Below are 23,151 nucleotides of genomic sequence, written 5' to 3' on the forward strand. Positions count from 1 at the left end.
GTCGGCGTTCTCACAGGTTGCGTTCTAGCGTGCCGTCCGCGCTATTTTTAATTGTAGAAGTTTATATTTTCAAATCCGCAATCTAAAGAGGGGATTTAAAATAATGCAATGACTTTCAATTGCTTTAAGTCGTTGATCAGCAAGAATTGAAGTTTATTCAAGCGATAAACTGTGAAATCTAGAAATGTTTCATTAAAAAAAAAAAAAAAATCACAGTCTCAGAAAGTCAGTTTGACATGGTTTATTAAACATCAAACTTATGTTTTGTACTTTTATGAGAGAGAGAGAGAGAGAGAGAGAGAGAGAGAGAATAGGCTACAATTTCACAGAAAAAGACTAACATGATTTTGCTTCATGTAACATTTTCTCTTCTGCTACAGAAATATATCTCGTCTTTCCACAAGCAGAGGCAAAATGTAGCCTACCAAATTAGATTTTAAATGACATAAAGCAGTACCTATCAGATTCAGTGACTCATGATTCAAAAATAGCTAGAGAAAAGGAGAGTGTCGATTTAAACACATTAAATGTCAGTGATCAGTTAAGGTCACATCATGTGAAGTTTAACAGGCAAACACACACACAAAGAGCAAATGAGAAGGTGGCCATTTGGTTTCCATACCCATTTCACATTCATATTTATCTCATAAAACAAACAAAGATTCAGTTCAAACTCAGACTAATGTGTTTTTATTCAAGTTTTAATCTGTAGTGCATCTACAGTAATGTGACCAGTGTTCAAGGCAAGCACATAAACATGTTTAGGAGATTTTGGCTAAGCCAGAAATCTGTACATCAGTCATCCAATAAAGAGAAAATAGATATGAAAATAGTATGTATTGCTTAACAACAACCCCAGAAAGCACATCACTGGAACCTGTCAAGCATACACTATACGATTAAACACACAAACACGGGATAATATAATCACACATTTAATCCCAGCAGCCCCGACCACACATTTAAAGCCAAGACACATAATCTCTATCGCGGAGAATGGACTTTCATGAGCAGTGGAATAGCTCAGGCCTCCTTGCGTTTTATGATCAGAGGACCAACGTTGTCTCCCGTTTCCTGATTGTGTTTCGCATGTGCGCCATCACAGTATGGAAACTGTAAGAAAGAGACCAGAGAAAACAATTTCATTACAGATGTGTTACAACAAGTTTGATGTCACTGAATCTCACAGCTCATGTGACCAAAATGTGACCATCACCACTAGGCTTGTTGCGTTAGTCTGTTACCCAATATGTCTGATACACCAATTACATTACTTGGCCACTGTGGCACTGTCCCCACTGTCGTTTTGCCTTTCTTAGACATAAAAAACATTTAGTTTAGTTGGACAACGGATGCTACAATTATAAACTAAAAGTGAGATAACCGATAAGACGATGGCGGAGGATTTGGTGCGCAACAGTACCTGAGCATCATTGACAAATCTCTTATCTTGTAAAATGTGCAATCAGAACTGCTGTTCCCCATCGAAGTCCCTTTCAGGCAAGTCATATCACTCAGCAGCCATTTTTGAAACGCCAGTTATTTCAGTCATACAAGTGCAGCTCCTGTCTCTTTAAATGGGCAAATTCTCCAAAGCTGTTCACCAAGCTTAAATAAATTTCATCTGGCAACAACTGTCTCGTAAATGTTGTTTCTTATGCTCATATAAATTTAAAAAAAGGTTATTGTTCAGGCTAGACTGGCCAATGCGCATGTGCAGTCATAAGTGGGCGTCTCATAACACTGATGCTGCATCCGAAATCAAATACTTCCCTAATATATAGTATGCGAAAAACGGTACGCCAAAAGAGTAGTATGTCCGAATACATAGTATTGGATAAAAAGTTGGCAAAAAGTCCCAGGATGACCTACTACGTCTGGCGAGTCACTTTACTGATTCTGGACACTTTACTATCCCATGAGAGAGGATTTGTGAATGGAGGTGAAGCGACTAGGATATATGCGTGTTACAATATATCGCAATACAAAAATGCAACAATATGTATCGTGGATAGAGACAATATTTATTGTGTATAGTTCACCCAAAATAAAAATTACTGTGTGAGAATTTTTTTTTACAGAGTTTTAGTGTCAGTACTACATTAAACTACTATATATAATGTTGAATATAATGTATAATAATGCAATATAGGAACATGTGGGTCCTGAAACTGCCAAATGTCTTGTTACCAGTAAAAAGTGGACTACATTATTTTAAATATATTTAGTCAGTGACAGAGTGCAAGCATATTCGTCTAAAATAATTCTGTATTTTCGGCTTCAGAATTATGAATATTTTTATTCTGGTGTCACCATTATCCTGTGCATTGGGTTACCAGCACCAAGTCCAAGCCTATTCGTAATTTCAAATTTAGCATTTTAATCAACAGTACATTTGTATATAGAACATATTTTTCAACAGGTTTTTTTTTTTTTAAACATGACTTTTTTCTTCTTTAGATGAAATGGATGTGTTCCCCTCCTGCTGCCTTTGATGTTCCTGTGGCCCCAGAATAATTAGCCTCGTGGAATCCCAGAATTTAAGATTTAAGTGACTTGACAAAAACAGAATTCAGGAACGTAGTACTCATAAATAAAGACAACGACAGCTTGCAAGTGACCTGTTGCAGATGCAGGTTAAAGGCAGTTGGACCCGACCCCGCATGATCGAAATAGGAATGCTAACAGACAGGTTCGAGATAAAAACCTCCTTGAATCAATCCCACCCAGATGTACATGTATTATACGCATGTACATAATAAACATTTCTCCTGATTTGGCATCTGCAAGAGACATTTAATTTCAGTTTCTCCAGGAGGAACTTGCTTTGGAAAATGGGCAGAACCTCAACACTCACATTTCTGATTCTACTGTTTCCCTATTTTGACAGTCAATGGTTCAAAGTTTGTCAGTTTGTCTTAAGTTTTACTTAAGTTCTTTCTCACCTTTTTGGATCTCCAGCACCGACAGTACACAGCTTTGTCGCCCAGGTCCTCAATGTCAAACGCATGCACCACTTTGGGGTTGTCTTTTTGCAGATCAAGGTTCACTTTAGGTTTCACACATTTGGTTTTGTTGAAAAATGTTTGGTAGATGAGGATTCCCACCGCTGCAGCTCCAAACGTCACAGACACTGCAGTGATAATCTCAGCTAGAGGAGGACAGAATTAAGAGATTTTACCATACAGACATTCTACAGCGATTATGCTTGCATAAGATGAAAGACTAATAATAATGTTACAAATATGTACAAATACTTAAAAATAATATAATTAATACATTAATATTGCTACTTACATTAATCATATAAAATGTAGGCTATACATTTTTTTTTTTTTTTCACAGATTCTACAAGCCTTTTAGTCCAATAACAATATTAATATTGTTACTTAAACTTACACAAAATTGCTACTAAAGATTGTACGTTGTTCTGTGACTCCAATAACATCACAATGACAAATCTACTGTTTGAAACATTAAACGTTGAATCTTATATTAAATAAATTGTCATGGTAACCATATCCATGTTAGTCAAATTGAAACAATATTTCATTTATAGAAACCTGATACGAACAGAGATAGTTTATTAGATTCCCAACTACACAGCGAGCAAAAGCAAACAAAGATACATCCGAGACACTCATGAAATGTGTTTGTGAATCACATCTTGAAAATGTACGCTTATTCCATTACGTTACTATTTCTTTACAGCTAAATTCCGACCATAAACAAACACACACAGCATGAGCAAAATAGCACATTTCTACAACACTTCAACAAAACACCTTTATATAACATCTTCAATAAGATCTTTACCTTTATGGGAGGAGATTGACGCGCTCATGTTTAATTATTACTGTTTGTATTATTTATTATTATTGTTTGCTCATAATTTAAAGATCTTCAAGCGTCCTCAAGGCCAGTGGAGAGTTCAATATGCTTAACCCAGCGCTGTATTTACGCAAAATGCGAGTTACTGCGCATAAGTAGGACTTTTACTTTGACATCCCCTTCAGTTCGAGCATGTGTGCGGTGAAGGGTGAAATAAGAGTGATCATTACACGCCAAAACGAGCCCTCGGTCCAAAAGAAAAGTATCTGTGATTTTAATGTGTAATAATAAGTGTAATGCAATATTTATTACTTAGTGATTTAATTAAACGAAATGATTTAAACTAAATTTCTATTACATATTATTTCGTTTTCTATATAAAATAATGCCAGTATTTTCATATAATGCAAATTTATAGTTTTAAAAGCTCTGAACGTACACTATTTATAATATCATATTTATGGCGTGATCATTACACGCCAAAACGAGCCCTCAGTCCAAAAGAAAAGTATCTGTGATTTTAATTAGAGCCCTGCACGGGCCTCAAATCTAGGCCCGAGCCCGGCCCTGGCCCGAGACGCTCAGGCCCTAGCCCGACCCGTGTCCGACAGCTCATCAGAATTATCAGCCCGAGTCCGACCCGAGCCCGTTTTTTTTTTTTTTTTTTTCACAGCGGCAGACTGCCATTAAAATGACTGTTTTGTTAGTTATGTTTCTTTTCTTTTCATTTCATTTCTTTATTAAGCTAATTTAGACAAATGTTTGAAGCATTTAAAAAAAAAAAATGACGGCCAAGCAAGCCGAGCCAACAGCGAGTAAAACATGTTTGATCAATTTAGCCTCTCAAATCAACGCTAATACTTTACTTAGCTACAATAAAATCCATAGATATAAAACACTTCAAGCATATCACACAGACAGTTAGTTTAATGTTTATTTATTAAACCACAGTGAGTAAATTTTTTTTGAAATACTGAGGCAGGCTCAGGCTGCTCGCAACAGCGCTCGCAAACGAAATGAGCAATAGTCAATCTAAACAAATTAAATTAAATAAATCAAAAACAAACTTGCAGGTTATCTTACCTCAAAAATGCACCACAGAACATGGCCATTCTTTTTTCCAGTAGTTTCCAACAGTTAAACGAAAATAAAGTCCAATCAAACGAAAAGTTAGAACAGTCTTTTACAGAGCATCGTGGAGAAAAAGAATAGCATCCACAGTGGAAGATTTTAACCCAGTCCTCTCTTCTATCACTCGCGATTTTTCTCTTAATATTCTCCATTATTTGCACATGAGGTGAATCGTTGGTTCCGCTGACGGGAAACCTTCTGTGTGTGTGTGTGCGTGCGTGCGTGCATGCGACTGTCATGTCAATCATATGTCAGTGTAATTATAAGATTATGAAAGTTATGAGGTTATTAAATGTCTTTCTATGTTTGTTTTTCTATCGTCGACGTCAACTTCTCATATTTTTTTTTATTAATGTCTAAAAATATAAAAAGAAGGATAACTCAAAAAAGGCCCGAGGCCCGGCCCGCATGTGAACTATGACGTGAAAATTGGCCCGAAGCCCGGCCCTAGGGGCGTAAAAAAGTCGGGGCCCGTCGGGCTCGGGCTGAAATGCAGGGCTCTAATTTTAATGTGTAATAATAAGTGTAATACAATATTTATTACTTAGTGATTTAATTAAACGAAATGATTTAAACTAAATTTCTATTACATATTATTTCGTTTTCTATATAAAATAATGCCAGTATTTTCATAGAATGAAAATTTATAGTTTTAAAAGCTCTGAACGTACACTATTTATAATATCATATTTATGATTAAACCATTTATTATAAAATACTCGTAATAACACATTACACATCATAAGGAAACAAAACACAGTATGATGTTTGATGGTGTGTAAGTTACTGCATTTGAAAGAGAATGAATTCATTTTAAGGAAGAATTGCATTATGTAGGATATCTAATTCACAATAAGTAATATCCTAAATCATGGTCCAAAATGCGGGAAAACAAATGAATGCAATCGTGAGATTTATTAGGACCCGAGGATTAAAATAGCATATAGGGAGAATACTCTTATTTTGAAGTTGTGTAGCAGGAAGTTATGCGCTGTACTGCCGAAATCACGTTGACAAACACACACGTGTGTGCGCAGCAATATGGATCTCTCCAAGTGGTGTAATCTAAAGTCCGAACCGAGTTTAAAGAATCTGACAGAGGCAGGGTTCGGTGTCCCGAAAGACAAACAGCACGTTCCCGTGCAGGAGCTGGTGAAGGCGCACATTGAGTCATTTGATCAGGCAGTTACTGATGGATTGTGTCGGGTTGTGGAGGTGAGGTGCAGACACATGCTTATACTCATGCATATTCTCTATAGACACTAACATGCAAGTGCTGGCTAAACAGGTAAATTATGTTTGTGTTTAGGCCATTCCTCCTTTGGAGTTCTTGTACAAGGGAAACAGAGTCAGCCTGTCTTTTGTGGAGGCCATCATTCACACACCAGCGGTTCCTAAAGGAGGAATCAGCCGAGATCTGCGGATGTTCCCGGCCGAGTGCAGAGGCAGGCGCTGTACATACAGGGGGAAGCTAGTGGTAAGCCTGAGGATTGAATATATGTGTATGTGTGTTAACAGTATATAGTGTCACTGTCACAATACATCGCAATGCAAACATATATGTGTATCGTATAGAAAAAATAGTTTTCAGAGTTTTAGTGTCAGTATTACATTAAACTACTATATATAAGGTTGAATATAATGTATAATATGCAATGGGGGAATATTTGTGGGTCCTGATAATGCCAAATGTCTTGTTACCAGTAAAAAGTGGCCTACATTATTTTAAATATATCTAGTCAGTGACAAAGTGCAAGCATATTAGTCTAAAATAATTCTGTATTTTCAGCTTAAGAATCATGAATATTTTTATTCTGGTGTCACCATTGTCCTGTGCATTTTGTTACCAGCATCAAGTCCAAGCCTATTCATTTACACCCACAATGTAATATCAAATATACCGTACATTTTTGGTTAACCTTTTATCATATGTCTTGGAGTATCACAATAATATCATTCAGTATGATCAGTATCTTGATATGAATCGATCGTGACCTGAGGGTATCGATACACCCATAATATATAAAAATAGAAATTGCAGATACATTTTAAAATAACACCACAGATGTAATATTTACACCATAGACTTACAACAAAGTCGACTACATCTCTACGCTGTCTGTAAGGACGCTGCAGTTCTGCAGCAGATCATTTTCCCATACCTGGCAAGAGTGCTAAAATTATATGATAATGAATGTCCTAAATCAAATTCTATGTTTTTGAATAACAGTAGAACATTTCTGGTTGTATATTGTCTGTGGAGTCACTATGGAGTCATGTGGTGTTACCATGAAACCCAGTAACACCACAGACAAATGATCACAAATCTAGACTTGGAGGCTGTCATCGTGATGGTTTCAACCATAGACTGTAAAAAAAGATTATGTCTGGGGATATTTTAGAAATATTGTGATGTGACATGAATGCCAAATATGGTAACCCATACTTTTGAATTTGTCTTTTTTGTAAAAGGGCAAATCTTTTTACATTAAGTTACATTCATATTTGATATGTTCTGAAAGTACTTAGTTACATTAGTCAATCAGGCATTTTTTATTATAGAACTTAAGTTATTAGAACTAAGATGTGGTAACCATTATGAATGAAATTGTATGAATGCATATTTGTCATTTTAACAGAACTTAGTAATAATACTACGATACTGATAAGATAATAATACTACTGCTACTAATAACAGTATAAAATGCATAAGGATTGATGAGCTGCTGAGTTAATGAATATTAATCACATTATCTGCATTCACCCTCATTTGCTGAAATCTAATCAGGGACAGTAATAGGCAAGCGCTAGCCAATGAGATGGATGTTTGCGCATTAGTTCCGCCCACTACAAGAGAAACCGCCAGTGGATTCTGCTTGTTCTTAAAGGCTGAATAATTCCGAATGAAATTGAAAAAAATAATAATAATAATTACAGGAAAATACAGCAGAGAATATAATTAACATGTAGTGCTTCACTTCTATGTGGTAATCACTAAATCCATGTCACGATGGGGTTTGGCATCACGACGGCTTTGCTTCCAGGTGGACCATTAAATCCTGTAGAATTCAACCAATCAGATGAAGACTCCTGAATTGTTTCCCATTTTGTGTGCCTTACACATCACACGTTCAACTAACAGTTATTTTTAAGGCTGAGACTAGTTAGGTCACTGCTTGATATCCAGTCTGGGTCCTGGAGCCAAGCCAGCTGACGACCACTGATGTCAGTGTTTTGTGTTTTCACAGGCTGACGTGAGCTGGTCTATTGATGGCGTTCCCAAAGGAATCATCAAACAGTCTATGGGACAGGTGCCGATCATGGTCAAATCGAAACTCTGCAACCTCCATGGTCTCTCACCCAAAGAACTCATCGAGCATCACGAAGAAGCTGAGGTATAAATCACACGTCACAGAACTGCATGTAACGCCACCATCATACTGTTGTCTTTTGGATAAAATAACACTTAGTCTTGTTTTACCGGTAGGAAATGGGTGGTTATTTTGTGGTGAATGGCATAGAGAAGGTGATTCGTCTTCTGATCATGCCGAGGAGGAACTATCCCATCGCTATATCAAGACCAAAGTTTAAGACCAGAGGACAGGGCTACACTCAGTACGGTGAGTGCTGCACAGGGATTAAAGTTCTCCGTCGCTACGATGGATTTCCGTTAATTGCAGCAAGTCTATGACGGATTTCCGTCAATATGGTTCCAGTCTGTCCTTAATGTCTTAAATTCACTTTTCATAATTTTAAGGCCGTAAATAGGCTTTCATTTCTCAAATAGTGTAATACCGTATTTTCCGGACTATAAGTCGCACTTTTTTTCATAGTTTGGCTGGTCCTGCGACTTATATTCAGGTGCGACTTATATATCAAAATTAATTCAGACTGAGATGAACCAAGAGAAAACATTACCGTCTACAGCCGCGAGAGGGCGCTCTAGTTGGCGGAGTTATTCAGAAGCGGCACCATATGAAGAAAATTCAATGGATTCAGTGATGTGGAATGAGATCGCGGGAGCTTGGTGAACTTGTTTACTGGTAACTTGCTTGTTGGACTCCCTGGCTTATGTTAATTTAGCCTATTCAGCCTCCCAGGTATATGTTCTTTATGCTATTGTGTAGCTGAATAACTGTTAATGTGTTGCGTTAACATACCGGACACCTACTCAGCCTGTTGTTCTGTGTGCTACTGTGTAGTTAAATAACTTGCCTTTCCAGATTAAATGTCTGTTCTTGGTCTTGGATTTTGTGAAATAAATTTCTAAATAAATGCGACTTATACTCCAGTGCGACTTATATATGTTTTTTTCCTCTTCATGACGCATTTTTTGACTGATGCGACTTATAGTCCGGAGCGACTTATAGTCCGGAAAATACGGTAAATGTCTTAATTTTAGTTTGAATAGGTCTTAAATTAAGGAAAGACGAGGTGTATTCACCCTGCTGAGGGGGATGTGATCAAAGCCTGGAGTGGAGCAAAAGCACGTTCCTCTCTCCACTCTAAGCGATCTGTAATCACTTCGCTCATGGTCCACTCCGGGTTTTCAATTACCGCTCACGAAAAGTGCATGTCAGGCTACAGCTGAGCGCTGAGATATAACTATATTTCGGTTACCATGGACACACTTATAATGCAGGTAGGGCTAGGCGATATATCGATATAAAAAATATATCGATATATTTTTGAAATGCGATATGGAATTAGACCATATCGCATATATCGATATAGTTCAAATTTGCGCTGTGATCCTTGCTCCCCGCGCCCCCGCTCCTCCTTTTCCACTCTGCGTGCGTGTTTAGAGCGTTATGTTATGAGAGGCGAATCATGACTACTTCAGAAAACCCAGCACAATAGGAACTACCAGGCAGTGACATAAGTGTACGCTGAAATAAAGTTTTTCACCTCAGAAAAACGGACTTTCTTGTCCTGTCAGCCGTTATACTGTAGTCGTAGCGCACACTCAATTGCACGCCCAAATGCGGCGGCGCGCGCTGTATCGCCTCACTGATCAAGTGCAAAAGAAACTACGAGCATGCAACGCCGTTACGTTGTAAATTACCCGAAATAAAAGTAATGCAGGGATGATTTTCATTCTATTCACCAGGAGCAGTTTCCATGTTTCATTAACAGTTATTGTTAATATTGTGTATTCACCATCGTAACTGTCGTTTCCATATTAACCCCAAAATGCCACTATTTTTCTTTGTATTATTTTTTATATTTTTAAATGACTGTAGTGGCTCATACCAACATTGTATTAACAAAAACTAGTTTGGGACTGCTATTTAATAGCTTTAGCATAGGCCTAATGTTTATGTATTAGTACTAGTCTTTACTATTAGTCATATTCTTACAATTTATGTTAAGTAAAGGGGAAAAGTACTTTTTTTAACACTAATTTTGTGTAAACGTGTTATAATTTGCCTATATATAATATTTTCCCCTTTACTTAACGAAAGTTTAAGTAAAGGGGAAGGCTTAGCGAAATGGGGGGAGAATGGCAAGCCTTTTAGTTCGTGGACTAAAAAAATCTAACAGCCAGGTACGTGTCTTTGCACAGTATGTCACAGGAGACTTCAATATGGCAATAATGGTAAAAAAGTGCTAGGTCACCATCAATCAGAAGCCAGTCACAATGCTGCCGTTCGTGCTCTACAGTAGACTACATGCTCCCTGCCTGGTTTTCATAGATTAAAATAGCTTTTAAAATACCCCTACTGGCAATATTAAAGCGGTTTAAAACGTCTCCCCTTAAAACGCTATTGGTCTCGACTATGTAAAAAGTTAAAGGAATATGACTTGGCCTAAAAAAAAATTTCAGTCAGAAGAATTTTTTTCACTTTAATCCCTGGCTGCATCTTGTCCAGAATGAATAATTGAAATAGGATTTATTAAATACACAGATTGACTTCGGTATTAACTGTGTGCAGGTATTTCAATGCATTGTGTAAAGGATGAACACACAGCCATTAATATGAATCTACACTACCTGGAAAATGGAACAGTGATGGTGAATTTCATTTACCAGAAAGAGCTGTTCTTTCTTCCCTTGGGCTTTGCGCTGAAGGTAAAAAAAATTTTTTTTATATAAACTGTTAAAATCATCCTAAAGGTGTTTCTTTTGTGATAATGACTAGTTGACATTACCCTACTTATTACCATGTTTATTTTAGTATTATATGACCCGATTTCACAGACAGGGCTTGGACTTAAGCCAGGATAAGGCCTTAGGGCATTTAAGTAGCTTTTATAAACATGCCTTAAAAAAAAAACATTACTGGTGTGTCTCTTGAGACAAAAAAAATGGCCCTGATATTTTAAGATGTGTCAATGAGAGCTTAAATTTTGGCGCAGGATTGTGGGTATTGAGCATAATTTGACTAATTCCTGCAGGTTTCGCACTTATAAGGTGGAAAATTCGCACAAAAATGAATCAATTAGCTTGTTGGTTGAATATGCAAATTAATCCACACAGATAATTAGATTAATTTAGTAGTTTTTCGCGTTCTGTTCTTGTTTACTTGTCTTTTTTGTAAATTATATTCAAGGTTGAAATCAAGCTTCCTTGTGCTGTGTGTAAACCCATACACATCAAAATTACCCCATTGTAAAAACACAAATACATAGTGAGCATACATTTAGGTGAGATAAATGTAACTACCCCCTCAAATGACCTTTCCAAAATGAAAATCAGGCCCTGCATCAATGCAAGATGCTTTCAGTTAAAAAGGCTCAAACATGCATTTTAGTCTAGGACTAGGCATAAAGGAATAGTTCACCCAAAAATGAAAATTGTTGTCATCAAGTTTTTATTTTAATTTTAGTTTGAAGTCCCGCTGTGGTGAAAATCAAGTTTATCTTTATCTTGTTTATGTCTATGTGGTGTTTTTAATATGGTTTATGTCAAACCATGTACAAATTCATCAGTCAACACCATTGCTGAGTATTTTCTCCTTAAAACTGCAGTGAACCAAAGACAGTCTCAAAAACACGGTTTGAAATCGCTGGTGTTTCTGACATCACAAACTACCTTGTAACCAATTAAGTCAATGAGTGGATCTCTGAGCATGTCTCGGTGTAAGTGAGAGGAGGCGGGGCTAATTTGCATATTCATATAACCACATGTATCAAGGGTGTTACATTCAAGCTATTATAAGGCATGACGAATTTTTTTTCCAAGGAAAAAACACTTAAATATGTCATTGTGGTGATCAAAGATGAGTTTTAAGGGATGATTACAGGGGGACTTTAAGTTTTAATCATTATAATTGTACTTTTATCATTTTTAAGTTTTTATAAATATATTTTCATTTCAGATTTATTAATTTAGTGCTTGACTTTAAACTTATTTCGGGTAGTTGCAACATTTCTAATTCATGTTTATTTATTTTTTCATCTAAAACTATATTTCAGCTTAATTTCAATAACCAAAAATTATTTGTAATAGTTTAACAACAACACCGCTTATTGCACAACAACTTTCCAAATAAATAAATATTAGGATGCAGAATACATTGATTGAGTTCAAGTTATTTTATTATGTGAGAAGTTGTCTGTGGCCTGGGACAATGGACGGTTACACTTTGCACAATTTCTTCAGACACTGCAGAAGTCATATGACGTCACACTCTGCAGCATATTTAAGTAAGGAATAATTGACGACAGGCCGTTGAATTATTAGAAAAATAATGCACACCCGAGGTGGTAATGCGGTCACGACGCGAAGCGGAGTGGCCGTTCACCTCGGGTGTGCATTATTTTTCTAATAATTCAACGGCCTGAAGTCAATTATTCCGCTTATACTACAGTTACCACACCTCGAAACATTGTTCAGATTATGTATTTCAAGACGTTTGTAAAGTTTTTGTCATTAAAACGCTCTTGTATGTAGGACTAATTTCTTACGCATCTAATCCCATGCCTCCGTTGCTAATTCCAAAACGTCATTTTAGAGTTAGTAACGGAGGTTTGAGCCACTGATAGCAGACTAATGCTGGGGACACACGACTAGCTGACACATTCTCTGACTGTTTTCATCGCAGCATATTTTAAACACCGACTTTGAACACAGACTGAATGCGCTGAACACGCGTTTGGACATGATCAGTCATAAGAATCAAATAACATTCATAACCGGCCTTAAAGTGTGTCCCCGGCTTTATGCAGTTATTAATGCAGTTATTAGAGAGAGATGTGCAATAATGAGACAGAAAAGCATGTGCGTCAATATTATTATTTATTTATTAATTCAATTCGTTTTAATTAATTCGTTCATTCTTTTGTTTCTATTATTGACAGATGACAGTAGACTAGCCAAATAAATGAAACACAAAGCCCTTTTAACAAGTAGGCCAATCAATAATTATTTATTTGTTAAATTATCTGCAATAAAAATCCGTGCTGCAGGACTATCCATTTATTTAGCCTATATTCAGTTTAATTTTCTATTGATTATATAGGACTATATACTTTATTTATTAAAATTAAACTGCATGTTTCCATTGATTGTGAAGCTAGACATTGAAAATTGCAGATCAAGCGCATGGGGCTAAATGTTTTTTCTTGTTATGAATTGTATCCTATTTTCCGTTATTACAGTTGACTACGCGAAGTGATATGGAACTGTAATGCGGTCAAGACCTGCCTGGAACTACTTTAGCTGTGTGTTTCCCTGAAAATAATGCACACCTTAGAACGTTCGTCAACCAATCAGATTCAAGCATTCAATGGCCCTGTAGTATAAATGATAATAATTCCAAAAATGAAAAATAACAAAAATAATCTCTTCCACAGTTCTACAAAATTTGTACCGATCTTCTGTTGGTTGCGTCTACTCTTTATGTGATACAAATTTGCAGTTCAAAACTTTGAAACGCTGCAACAAAAAAAACCTTTTCTTTGCATGAGCTTGTGTTTCTGGTCTTCATATTCGCATGCATATACATGTCAGTCACTGGAACAAAAAGTATAGTGGTTCTGCTGCTTTACAAGGTTTAGAAGTCATTATACAAACATATTTGACCGGCTCGACTGACCAATCAGAATCAGATTTTCCAGAGAGTGGTGTAATATTTAGGGACTGGTGCATAATCACTTTTGAATTTAATGTTTCAAATGCCTTTCCTTTCACCCCAAAAGGCACTAGTGGATTTCTCAGATTACCAGATCTACCAGGAGCTGATTAAAGGTCGAGAGGAGAACTCTTTCTTTAAGAGCTGTATCTCAGAAATTCTGCGTATGGTCATGGACCAGGGCTGCACAACTAAAGCCAAGGTGCTCAGTTACCTGGGCGAGCGTTTCCGGGTCAAACTCGACCTACCAGAGTGGTTCACTCACGAGCAGTGTGCTCAGTTCCTGTTAGAGTAAGTCCTAGGTTTTACAGAACCTACACTGTTTTGCCGTTTTGTTGATGATTGTTTGGGTGATTGTTAAATAATATTTTTGGCTTTAATAATATCAGTTAATTTAGATTTTACCATTTTTTTTCAGTGTTTTTTATGTGAAATCTGTTGGAAGTAGAGCTGCATGATATGGCAAAAATAATAATAATTGCATTTCAATATTTATACACATCAACAAATTCCATCAAATGTGGCATGTTTACAGTGTTATTCTTCTGTTTGCAGTGAATGTCTGTGTATTCACTTAAAGTCAAATGTGGAGAAGTTCTACGTGTTGTGCATGATGACACGGAAGCTCTTCAGCTTTGCCAAACAGGAGTGTATGGAGGAGAACCCTGACAGTCTGATGTTCCAGGAAGTTCTCACACCAGGCCAGCTCTACCTCATGTTCTTGAAAGTAAGATCACCTTTATCATCTATTCACATGTCTTTCTTGCACACTTATGTCAATGCTCCTTTCATAAATGCTACCATTCAAATGTTTGGGGTTGGTGAGATTTTTAAAATGCTTTTGACTATGCTCAAGGCTTCATTTATTTGATCAAGAAATATTGTTACCATTTAAAATAACTATTTTGAAAATGTAATTTATTCATGTAATGGTAAAGCAGAATTTTCAGCACCATTACGCCAGTCTGCAGTGTCACATGATCCTTCTGAAATCAGTCTAATACACTGATTTGGTGCTCAAGAAACATATATTATCATCAATGTTAAAAACAGTTGTGATGCGTAATATTTTTGTAGAAACTGATGTATTTTTTTCCAGGATTCTTTGTTGAAAGTTTGAAAGAACAGCATTTATTTCTAACCTTTTATAACATTATAAATGTCCTTATAAATGTGACATCCTAACGCTGACTCCACATGTTCAGTCAGAGAAAACAAGCTCTGACAGATGCCAGCAAACTGATCAGACAAAACCACCCCCACCCCCCAAAAAAAAAACTACCAACCCCAAACTTTTAAACAGCAGTGTGTATAGCTGCAAGTGCAAAATGCAGCACATTACAAAAAAAAATCCCAAAGCTGTTCTGCATGTTCCTTAGGAGAAAATGGCAGGCTGGCTGGTGTCGTTTAAAAGGGTCTTGGAAAAGAAAAGTGAAAGACTGGGAGAGCTGACCACAACTGGTTTAACCAAAATCTTCAACATGGCTACAGATCTCACCAGTGCCTTTGAGTACATGTTAGCCACAGGAAACCTCCAGTCCAAGACGGGTATGAAACTGGTATTGTAACTTGCCACATTAATACAGAATGAAGTCACAGAACTGATGTGCGGTCACAGGCTTTCCATGTGCATCAATAGATAACATTTGTCTTTTTAACCCCAGGTCTGGGCATGCTGCAGAACACCGGACTGTGTGTCGTGGCAGATAAGCTGAACTACATCCGTTACCTGTCTCATTTTCGCTGCGTGCACAGAGGAGCCGCCTTCGCTAAGATGAGGACCACAAGTGTGCGGAAGCTGCTGCCAGAGTCTTGGGGTTTCCTGTGTCCGGTACACACTCCTGACGGAGAACCGTGCGGCCTCATGAACCACCTGACAGCCCAATGTGAGATTGTGGCACAGGTGCATCCCACAACCACCCTGCCTGCCCTGCTCTGCTCTCTGGGTAAATAACATCTTATTGTTAAACAAGATCATCAGTTGGCTCTTGCAAAATGCCTATAATTAGGGTTGGCGGGCTGCATGGTTAGTCGAAATAAAACCAAAATCTCAATATAGTTGGTGCAATTATCAATTTGCAAAGACTGATTTAATTAAATAAATAAATGTGCTGCATGGAACACAACATGTACCAACCACCTTCACAAAGAACTTCTAAACTTTGTCAACAAAAGTGAAGCTTTAGGGTCTCCCTGCACTTCGCAAAAAAAAAAGCTCTATGGTTTAAAGTCTGAACATAAATAAATTAAGATTAGTTATTGTAACTAATTTTAGTTACAATACAGTACTACAAAATAAAATGATTCTTATTTTATGATTATTTCTTATTTTGTCTATTTTTATTTAATAAGATAGTTAGATAAGAATCATTGTAAAAAAAAAAATGTGTGTGTATATATATATATATATATACATATATATATATATATATATATATATATATACATATATATATATATATATATATATATATATATATATATATATATATATATATATATATATATATATATATATACACATATGTATGTATATATGTATATGTATATATATATATATATATATATATATATATACACACACACACATACATATACATATATATATACACATATGTGTATATACATGTATATACATATATATACATACATATATATGTATGTATGTATGTATGTATATATATATGTATACACGTGTGTGTATATATATATATGTATATGTGTGTGTGTGTGTGTGTGTGTATATGTGTGTAATTATTTAACATGCACAGCAAACCTGGAGCTTAAAAAAAAGCATTTTAACCGCAATTGCAATTTTTAAACTATTACATTGTTTTCCCCAAATCGTGCAGCCCTACCTATAATATCCTGTCATAGTCATTTGTTAACAAACAAGTATTCGTTACTTCAATGAGCTCATTGTTTCTGCCTTAAATTATTACATAGTTTAAATTAAAACATTTATAGCTAACTGTGATTTTGTATATGTACATTTCTGAAATACATAACTTCGACAGTCACCTCTGATAACAGATCACTCTAAATTGTAATGTGGACTAATGCATTTTCTGTAAAGCTGCTTTGAAACGATGTGTATTGTGAAAAGCGCAATACAAATAAATGTGAAGTGAATTGAATTGAATATCCAATTCAATAGGATATTAATTGTCTATTTTATCTGTCACCAGGTGTGACTGCTGTAGACGGTAGCCCCAGTCAGCCTTATTCAGACTGTTATCCTGTCATACTGGATGGGGCCATGATTGGCTGGGTGGAAAAAGAAGTGGCGCCCTCAGTCGTCGAGTCTCTCCGCAGATTTAAGGTGGGAAATAGTTTTCTTATCCTTGATCAAGTTATGTTGAGGGTTTTATCATCTAAATGTTAACATTTGTGTCATCTGCAGGTGCTGAGAGAGAAAAAAGTGCCGCCCTGGACTGAGATTATTCTGGTTCCTCAGACGGGTAAAGCCAGTTTGTACCCAGGCCTCCATCTGTTCACCACACCCTGTCGCATGGTGCGGCCTGTCCGAAACCTTGGCCTGGGCAAACAGGAGCTTATTGGCACCTTTGAACAGGTGAGAAAGTTGTTGTAGAAAAGTTGTTGAAACTCAAGTACCACTGATAATCAGTGGACACCTATTTAGTTGGCTTGACAACCTTGCAGAAGTTCTATATACTTCCTTTGAACATTTCTGATTGTTTTTTTGTTTGTTTTTTTTTACTTGGCACATACCTTCAGCCTGTTCTGATTTAGCATGTCCCCAAATAAATAAAAAATTGTGCTTGAATGTTTAAATTGACAAGGCTTAAAAACGTGCAAATAATAAACTTTCATGATAATGCAGCACTTGCCCAGTCGGGACAGTGACAGTTCTGTCAACTCTTGGCCATCGGGCAGTCCTTATTATCGAGACCTGCATTTAGATCTAGCTTGTCAGTTGTTCACGTGTAAGCCTCTTTCATTCTCTCACAGTGAGTGTGAGAGAAAGCGACAGAGGGCGCTCTCAACCAAGCAAAGCAAAGCTCAGCAGGCAATGAAATTATATCTGCGCTAAACTTATTTTTTGTCTCTACCTCAAACACAGATGACTGAAGTCGTGCAATTGACTAGCCATTGGCTAATTAAAGACATTTAGCATGAAATTTGGTAGCCTATGCAAGTGATTTACTCGCATTGTAAAGGGTCGTTGTAGTTCTTTTCTTCACTAAAGCAGTTAAGTACACAGTCTTTCACCTTTGTCTTTTTGTCCAATTTTGAATTACTTTTTTGCTTCAAATCAACGTTTGTAATGTTGTGATTTACCTCGTAGCTGGTTGGTTTGTTTTTTCGCTGATAACTCTCACAAAGACTCTTTTAAAATCCCCATGGGAAAAATACTTCTGGAACCAAAGCCACTGAGAAAAAAAAGTGGCCTGGCAGTGTTCATCACTCGTTACTGTTTTCAGGCGTACCTGAATGTGGGCATCTTTGAGGAAGAGTTAGAGGAGGGAGTGACCACACATCAAGAGCTGTTTCCTCACAGCATGTTGAGCGTGGTTGCAGAATTCATCCCTTACTCTGATCACAACCAGAGCCCCAGAAACATGTACCAGTGCCAGATGAGTAAGACTTCCTTTATGTGTTTTTGATGGATTATATCTAAATAACTACTTTCTGTCATAACATGTCTACAAATATCATAAAACAAATGAACTCTGAGCTGCAACTTACTTGACATCATCCTGTCTTAGGTAAACAGACCATGGGCTTCCCACTGCATGCGTACCAGGAACGATCCGACAATAAACTGTACCGTCTGCAGACCCCCCAGAGTCCTCTGGTCAGACCCGCGATGTACGACCACTACAACATGGACAATTACCCTATTGGCACAAACGCAATAGTGGCTGTCATTTCTTACTCTGGCTACGATATGGAAGATGCTATGGTAGGCATAGTTTCCCATTAATACATTCCAAAACGTTCTTTTGCATTTGTTAATATTGTTCATCCTTTTTAACTTTCTCCAGATCGTCAATAAGTCCTCATGGGAGCGTGGCTTCGCTCATGGTTTTGTTTATAAGACCGATGTCATAGATCTGAACAAAAAGGTCAAAGGTGAAGACAGCATTGTGTTTGGGGTAAAGCCAGGTGACACCTCAGTACTGGGCAAACTGGATGCAGATGGATTGCCATTTATTGGCTCCGTGCTGAAGTATGGAGACCCTTACTACAGCTACATCAATCTCAATACCGGCCAGAGTCGTGTGGTCTTTTTCAAGTAAGACATCACTTTAGTTACTTGCTTTAGTCTAAAAATGGCCTTTTAATGGAGTCATCATAGTCATTAATTTTACTCTCTTTCAGTGTTATTTTAATATTGTTTTGATACTATTATAGTATTTATTAATATTTTGAATATAGCATTTATACTTATATTTACAGTAAGTAATAATATATATATATATATATATATATATATATATATATATATATATATATATATATATATATATATATTTATACTTTTAATTTTTGGTTTTAGTCATTTTATTATGTGCTTTTGTAATTTTTATTAGTTATAATATATATATATATATATATATAGTTATAATATTGATAGCTAAAAAAATATATATATATATATTTATTTATTTTTAGCTATAATTTATATTTCAGTTTTAGTAATTTAGTACTTCAACTTAAAATGATTTTATATCAGTTAGTTGTCAAGGCAGTCAAGTTTTTTTTTTTTTTTTTTTATTTCAGCCAAAAAAAAAAAAAAAGGTTTAAAAGTTTAACAATAACAACACTTCTCTGTGACAGAAATACTATTAGTCGACAAAGTTCAAAACAATTTCAATTATTTAAACATTTTTATATTTGCAATTGTTTATGCTTAAAGGGATACTTCACTGATTAGCATTAAGCTTTGTATCAGTAGAAACACGGTAGTATTTTCGAATGACCGTGCTTCCCTCCCTCGTGTCCCCCTGAGACGAGAGATTTCTGTATTGTGTGTCTGGAAAAAAAAACTCTGATGACGCAAAAATCGTCATTTTGCATCATTGGAGGCTTTTTTGCCCAGAGGCTAGAGACTACAGCCAGTAGGAGCTAGGTCCACATGTTTTCAACCCGCCCATAGGAGTCAACTAGTAGCCTAGTTGTATCATTTCTCCCGATACTGCCTTCTGTAACCGGTAGGCGTGGCTTGGGAGTGGCCTCGTAGGGCAGCGAAGCAAGTGCATTCTGGGAGTTGTTGTCTTTCATCTACATGAGCCAAAAATACATTTTCTGGCTTTTCTGAGTCTAGAAGGCACCAACTTCTAAAATTATTTCACATTTCTACTACATAAATGACCCAATTTAAATACACATTCATCTTTCCAGCAGTGAAATATCCCTTTAAGTTGGTCATATTCTTTAAAAACAAAACATCATTCACAAAATAGTCACAAAAAAACATTTACAGAAAAAACTACTTTCTAGTATTCTTTATTCTTCAGAAAAACTAATATTTTTGTCTTGACAAGATTAACACTGCTTTACTGACATAGCCAAGTACTGCTCAAATTTTACTGAGGAAATGTTACGAACTTTTAATTATATTATTATTGAATGTAAAATATAGAATAATGAACTATTCTAATTTTAAATGCTCTTTATCACTAGGTAAAAAGACAATGTACAAACTTCAATCTACTTATGTGATGTTTATGTATTATGTTTAGTGCAGATGTAAAGACAGACTTGTAAAGACAAATCTAGTGCAGATTTGTTTTCTCTTTTTTTTTCTTTTTTTTTTATCTTGTGTTTACCACCGACCTTATTTCAGGCATTTAATCAAAAACCCATTGACTTCAGGACAAATGAACCTGAAGTACTCAAATATTAACCTCATTTCTGGGTTCTAAATTTTTTTTTTTTTGGTGGACCAAGTTGTGTTTCAAATTTGATGAAAGTTGATGATATCACAAAAATTAAGTCTCCTAACAGGTTTTAATGTACAGTAGCATGTTAACACTGTATGTTCTGCTACCGGGACACATAGTTAACAGACTAAAAAATATGAGAGAAGAACAAAACTTAAGTAACACCATAGTCAGATTGCAGTACTGAAGATTTGTCTCATGTAGTATTTCTTACAGCCACCAGATGACAGTGTGAAACATGAAATATAGACAACAACCAACACAAACCTGCTTACATTGTATTGCATTCATTTCATTAGAGTACCAGTTCCAATAGTTTACCTGAGCATCAATTTATTGGAATAAGAAAAATAATTTATAAATATATAGACTAAACCTTATGAAACCAATGCTATTTTGCTTTCAAGACATATTTTGGAGTAAGATACACATTCCCTTTAATAGATGGTTCACACTTAGATTAGTGTGTACAAAAAGACATAAAAATCCATATAAAATCTTCATGTTATCGCCATGTTCCCAGTCATTTTTTAACATCAGTTTGGTCATTGATTATTGATTTCTGAATACCTGTTTCTCCTCAGGTACCAGGAGAGCAGCATAGTGGACAATATCAAGGTGTGCAGCAATGACACCGGCACTGGCCGTTTCAAGTACATTTGCATCACAAACCGCATTCCCAGGAACCCCACCATTGGTGACAAGTTCGCCAGCAGACACGGTCAGAAAGGAATCCTGAGCCGCCTGTGGCCCGCGGAGGACATGCCCTTCACCGAGAGCGGCATGAGCCCGGACATCCTGTTCAACCCTCATGGCTTCCCCTCCAGAATGACCATCGGGATGCTTATCGAGAGCATGGCTGGGAAATCTGCGTCCCTCCACGGCCTGTCCCACGACGCCACACCCTTCAAGTTCTCAGAGGAAAGCTCTGCGTTGGAGCACTTCGGCGAGATGCTGAAAGCCGCGGGATACAACTTCTACGGAACCGAGCGGCTCTACTCCGGCATCAGCGGCTTGGAGCTCGAGGCAGACATCTTCATCGGGGTGGTTTACTACCAGCGCTTGCGTCACATGGTCTCTGACAAGTTCCAGGTGAGAACTACGGGAGCGAGAGATAAAGTGACCAATCAGCCACTGGGAGGGAGGAACGTGCAGGGAGGAATCCGGTTCGGAGAGATGGAACGGGATGCTTTGCTGGCTCACGGGACGTCGTTTCTGCTTCACGACCGGCTGTTTAACTGCTCAGATCGCTCCGTGGCGCAAGTTTGCATAGATTGCGGCAGCCTGCTGTCGCCGCTTCTAGAAAAACCACCTCCTCATTGGTCAACTACACGGCTTCGGAAAACATTCTGCTTGTTGTGCAATAAGAGCGACTCTATTGAGACTGTATCTGTTCCTTATGTGTTCAGATATTTCTTAGCAGAGCTTGCAGCAATGAACATTAAAGTCAAATTAGAAGTCAAGTAAAATTGTTGGACTGTATTCAGTTTCTTTGCATACGTGGAAAATAAAGTGCCTGACAGTATAATGTGAAGAAAAAGGGTAACATGCTTTATTCGCTTGAGTGTTTGTCTCATTTGTATAATGAAATACGTCTGTATCAGTGGTCATCAACAATATTTCCATATCAATAGCAATTAGCACCAATGTGGACTGTTTTCATATCAGTACCAATTAGCACTTATGTGGACTATATTCATTTTTCAAGGTCATGCATATGAATTGGAGTTCATTTGGTTCTTCTCAATTTTTTGTACTTTTGAGGAAGCACCAACCCACCCCCATTAATTGTTCGTAATTACTAATAATTCTATTTAGTAACATTTTAATTATTTCATTAAAGTACCATTGATTACAATGACTGTCTCTGAATAATTACACTGATTTAAGTCTTGCAAGCTTTAATTACCTTATGGGTTTGAAACTGATTCTCTCTTTTTGACCAATTCGTAAAAAACAATAGAGTAATTTGTTAGTAAAGCAGACTAAACTACATGGTTGCTCTGTAGCAGTTGAGGTACGCAGTTGTGATAGAAATTCTTTATCATGGTGTAAGGATGTGTTATGTCTCCAATGTTTACTCCCAGAGGGAACAGAAAATGGGAGAAAAGATAAAGTTACTGGGGAGTGATCTGAAAGAAGAAGAGGTAATGTATCAGCATTATCAATAAATGGGATGCAAGGGATACAGCAGGTGATAT

General features: G+C 36.7%; 2 protein-coding genes across 2 annotated transcripts; one reads left to right on the forward strand and one right to left on the reverse strand.

The window, feature by feature from the left end:
• Positions 1-280: 280 nt before the first annotated feature.
• On the reverse strand, positions 281-3,980 carry cisd1 (CDGSH iron sulfur domain 1). The gene is made up of 3 exons (XM_084092255.1): positions 3,817-3,980; positions 2,946-3,151; positions 281-1,113 (listed from the first exon to the last, which is right to left on the reverse strand). Exons 1-3 carry the CDS (start codon positions 3,842-3,844, stop codon positions 1,024-1,026), a joined length of 324 nt encoding a protein of 107 aa, XP_083948381.1. The 5' UTR covers positions 3,845-3,980; the 3' UTR covers positions 281-1,023.
• Positions 3,981-5,952: 1,972 nt separating this feature from the next.
• Positions 5,953-22,808, forward strand: polr1b (RNA polymerase I subunit B). The gene is made up of 15 exons (XM_084092610.1): positions 5,953-6,177; positions 6,272-6,439; positions 8,211-8,357; positions 8,450-8,582; positions 10,899-11,035; positions 14,107-14,330; positions 14,595-14,766; positions 15,419-15,587; positions 15,704-15,985; positions 17,228-17,361; positions 17,443-17,613; positions 18,485-18,641; positions 18,770-18,966; positions 19,049-19,299; positions 21,535-22,808. The coding sequence occupies exons 1-15, from the start codon at positions 6,004-6,006 to the stop codon at positions 22,415-22,417; spliced, it is 3,399 nt and encodes a 1,132-aa protein (XP_083948736.1). The 5' UTR covers positions 5,953-6,003; the 3' UTR covers positions 22,418-22,808.
• The last annotated feature ends 343 nt before the right edge of the window (positions 22,809-23,151 follow it).

This window comes from Abramis brama (assembly GCF_963993115.1).
Source record: "Abramis brama genome assembly, chromosome: 19".
Taxonomy (NCBI): Eukaryota; Metazoa; Chordata; class Actinopteri; order Cypriniformes; family Leuciscidae; genus Abramis; species Abramis brama.

What these genes read in the sequence shown, in the direction of transcription:
- cisd1 (XM_084092255.1), bottom strand. Translation starts at nt 3,844, where the DNA reads ATGAGCGCGTCAATCTCCTCCCATAAAG. An exon ending in GTCAATCTCCTCCCATAAAG is followed by an intron (nt 3,152 to 3,816) that starts GTAAAGATCTTA and finishes GTCCTCCTCTAG; the next exon opens with CTGAGATTATCACTGCAGTG. An exon ending in GGTGCTGGAGATCCAAAAAG is followed by an intron (nt 1,114 to 2,945) that starts GTGAGAAAGAAC and finishes TCTTTCTTACAG; the next exon opens with TTTCCATACTGTGATGGCGC.
- polr1b (XM_084092610.1), top strand. Translation starts at nt 6,004, where the DNA reads ATGGATCTCTCCAAGTGGTGTAATCTAAAGTCCGAACCGAGTTTAAAG. An exon ending in AGCATCACGAAGAAGCTGAG is followed by an intron (nt 8,358 to 8,449) that starts GTATAAATCACA and finishes TTTTACCGGTAG; the next exon opens with GAAATGGGTGGTTATTTTGT. An exon ending in TGCCCTGCTCTGCTCTCTGG is followed by an intron (nt 15,986 to 17,227) that starts GTAAATAACATC and finishes ATCTGTCACCAG; the next exon opens with GTGTGACTGCTGTAGACGGT.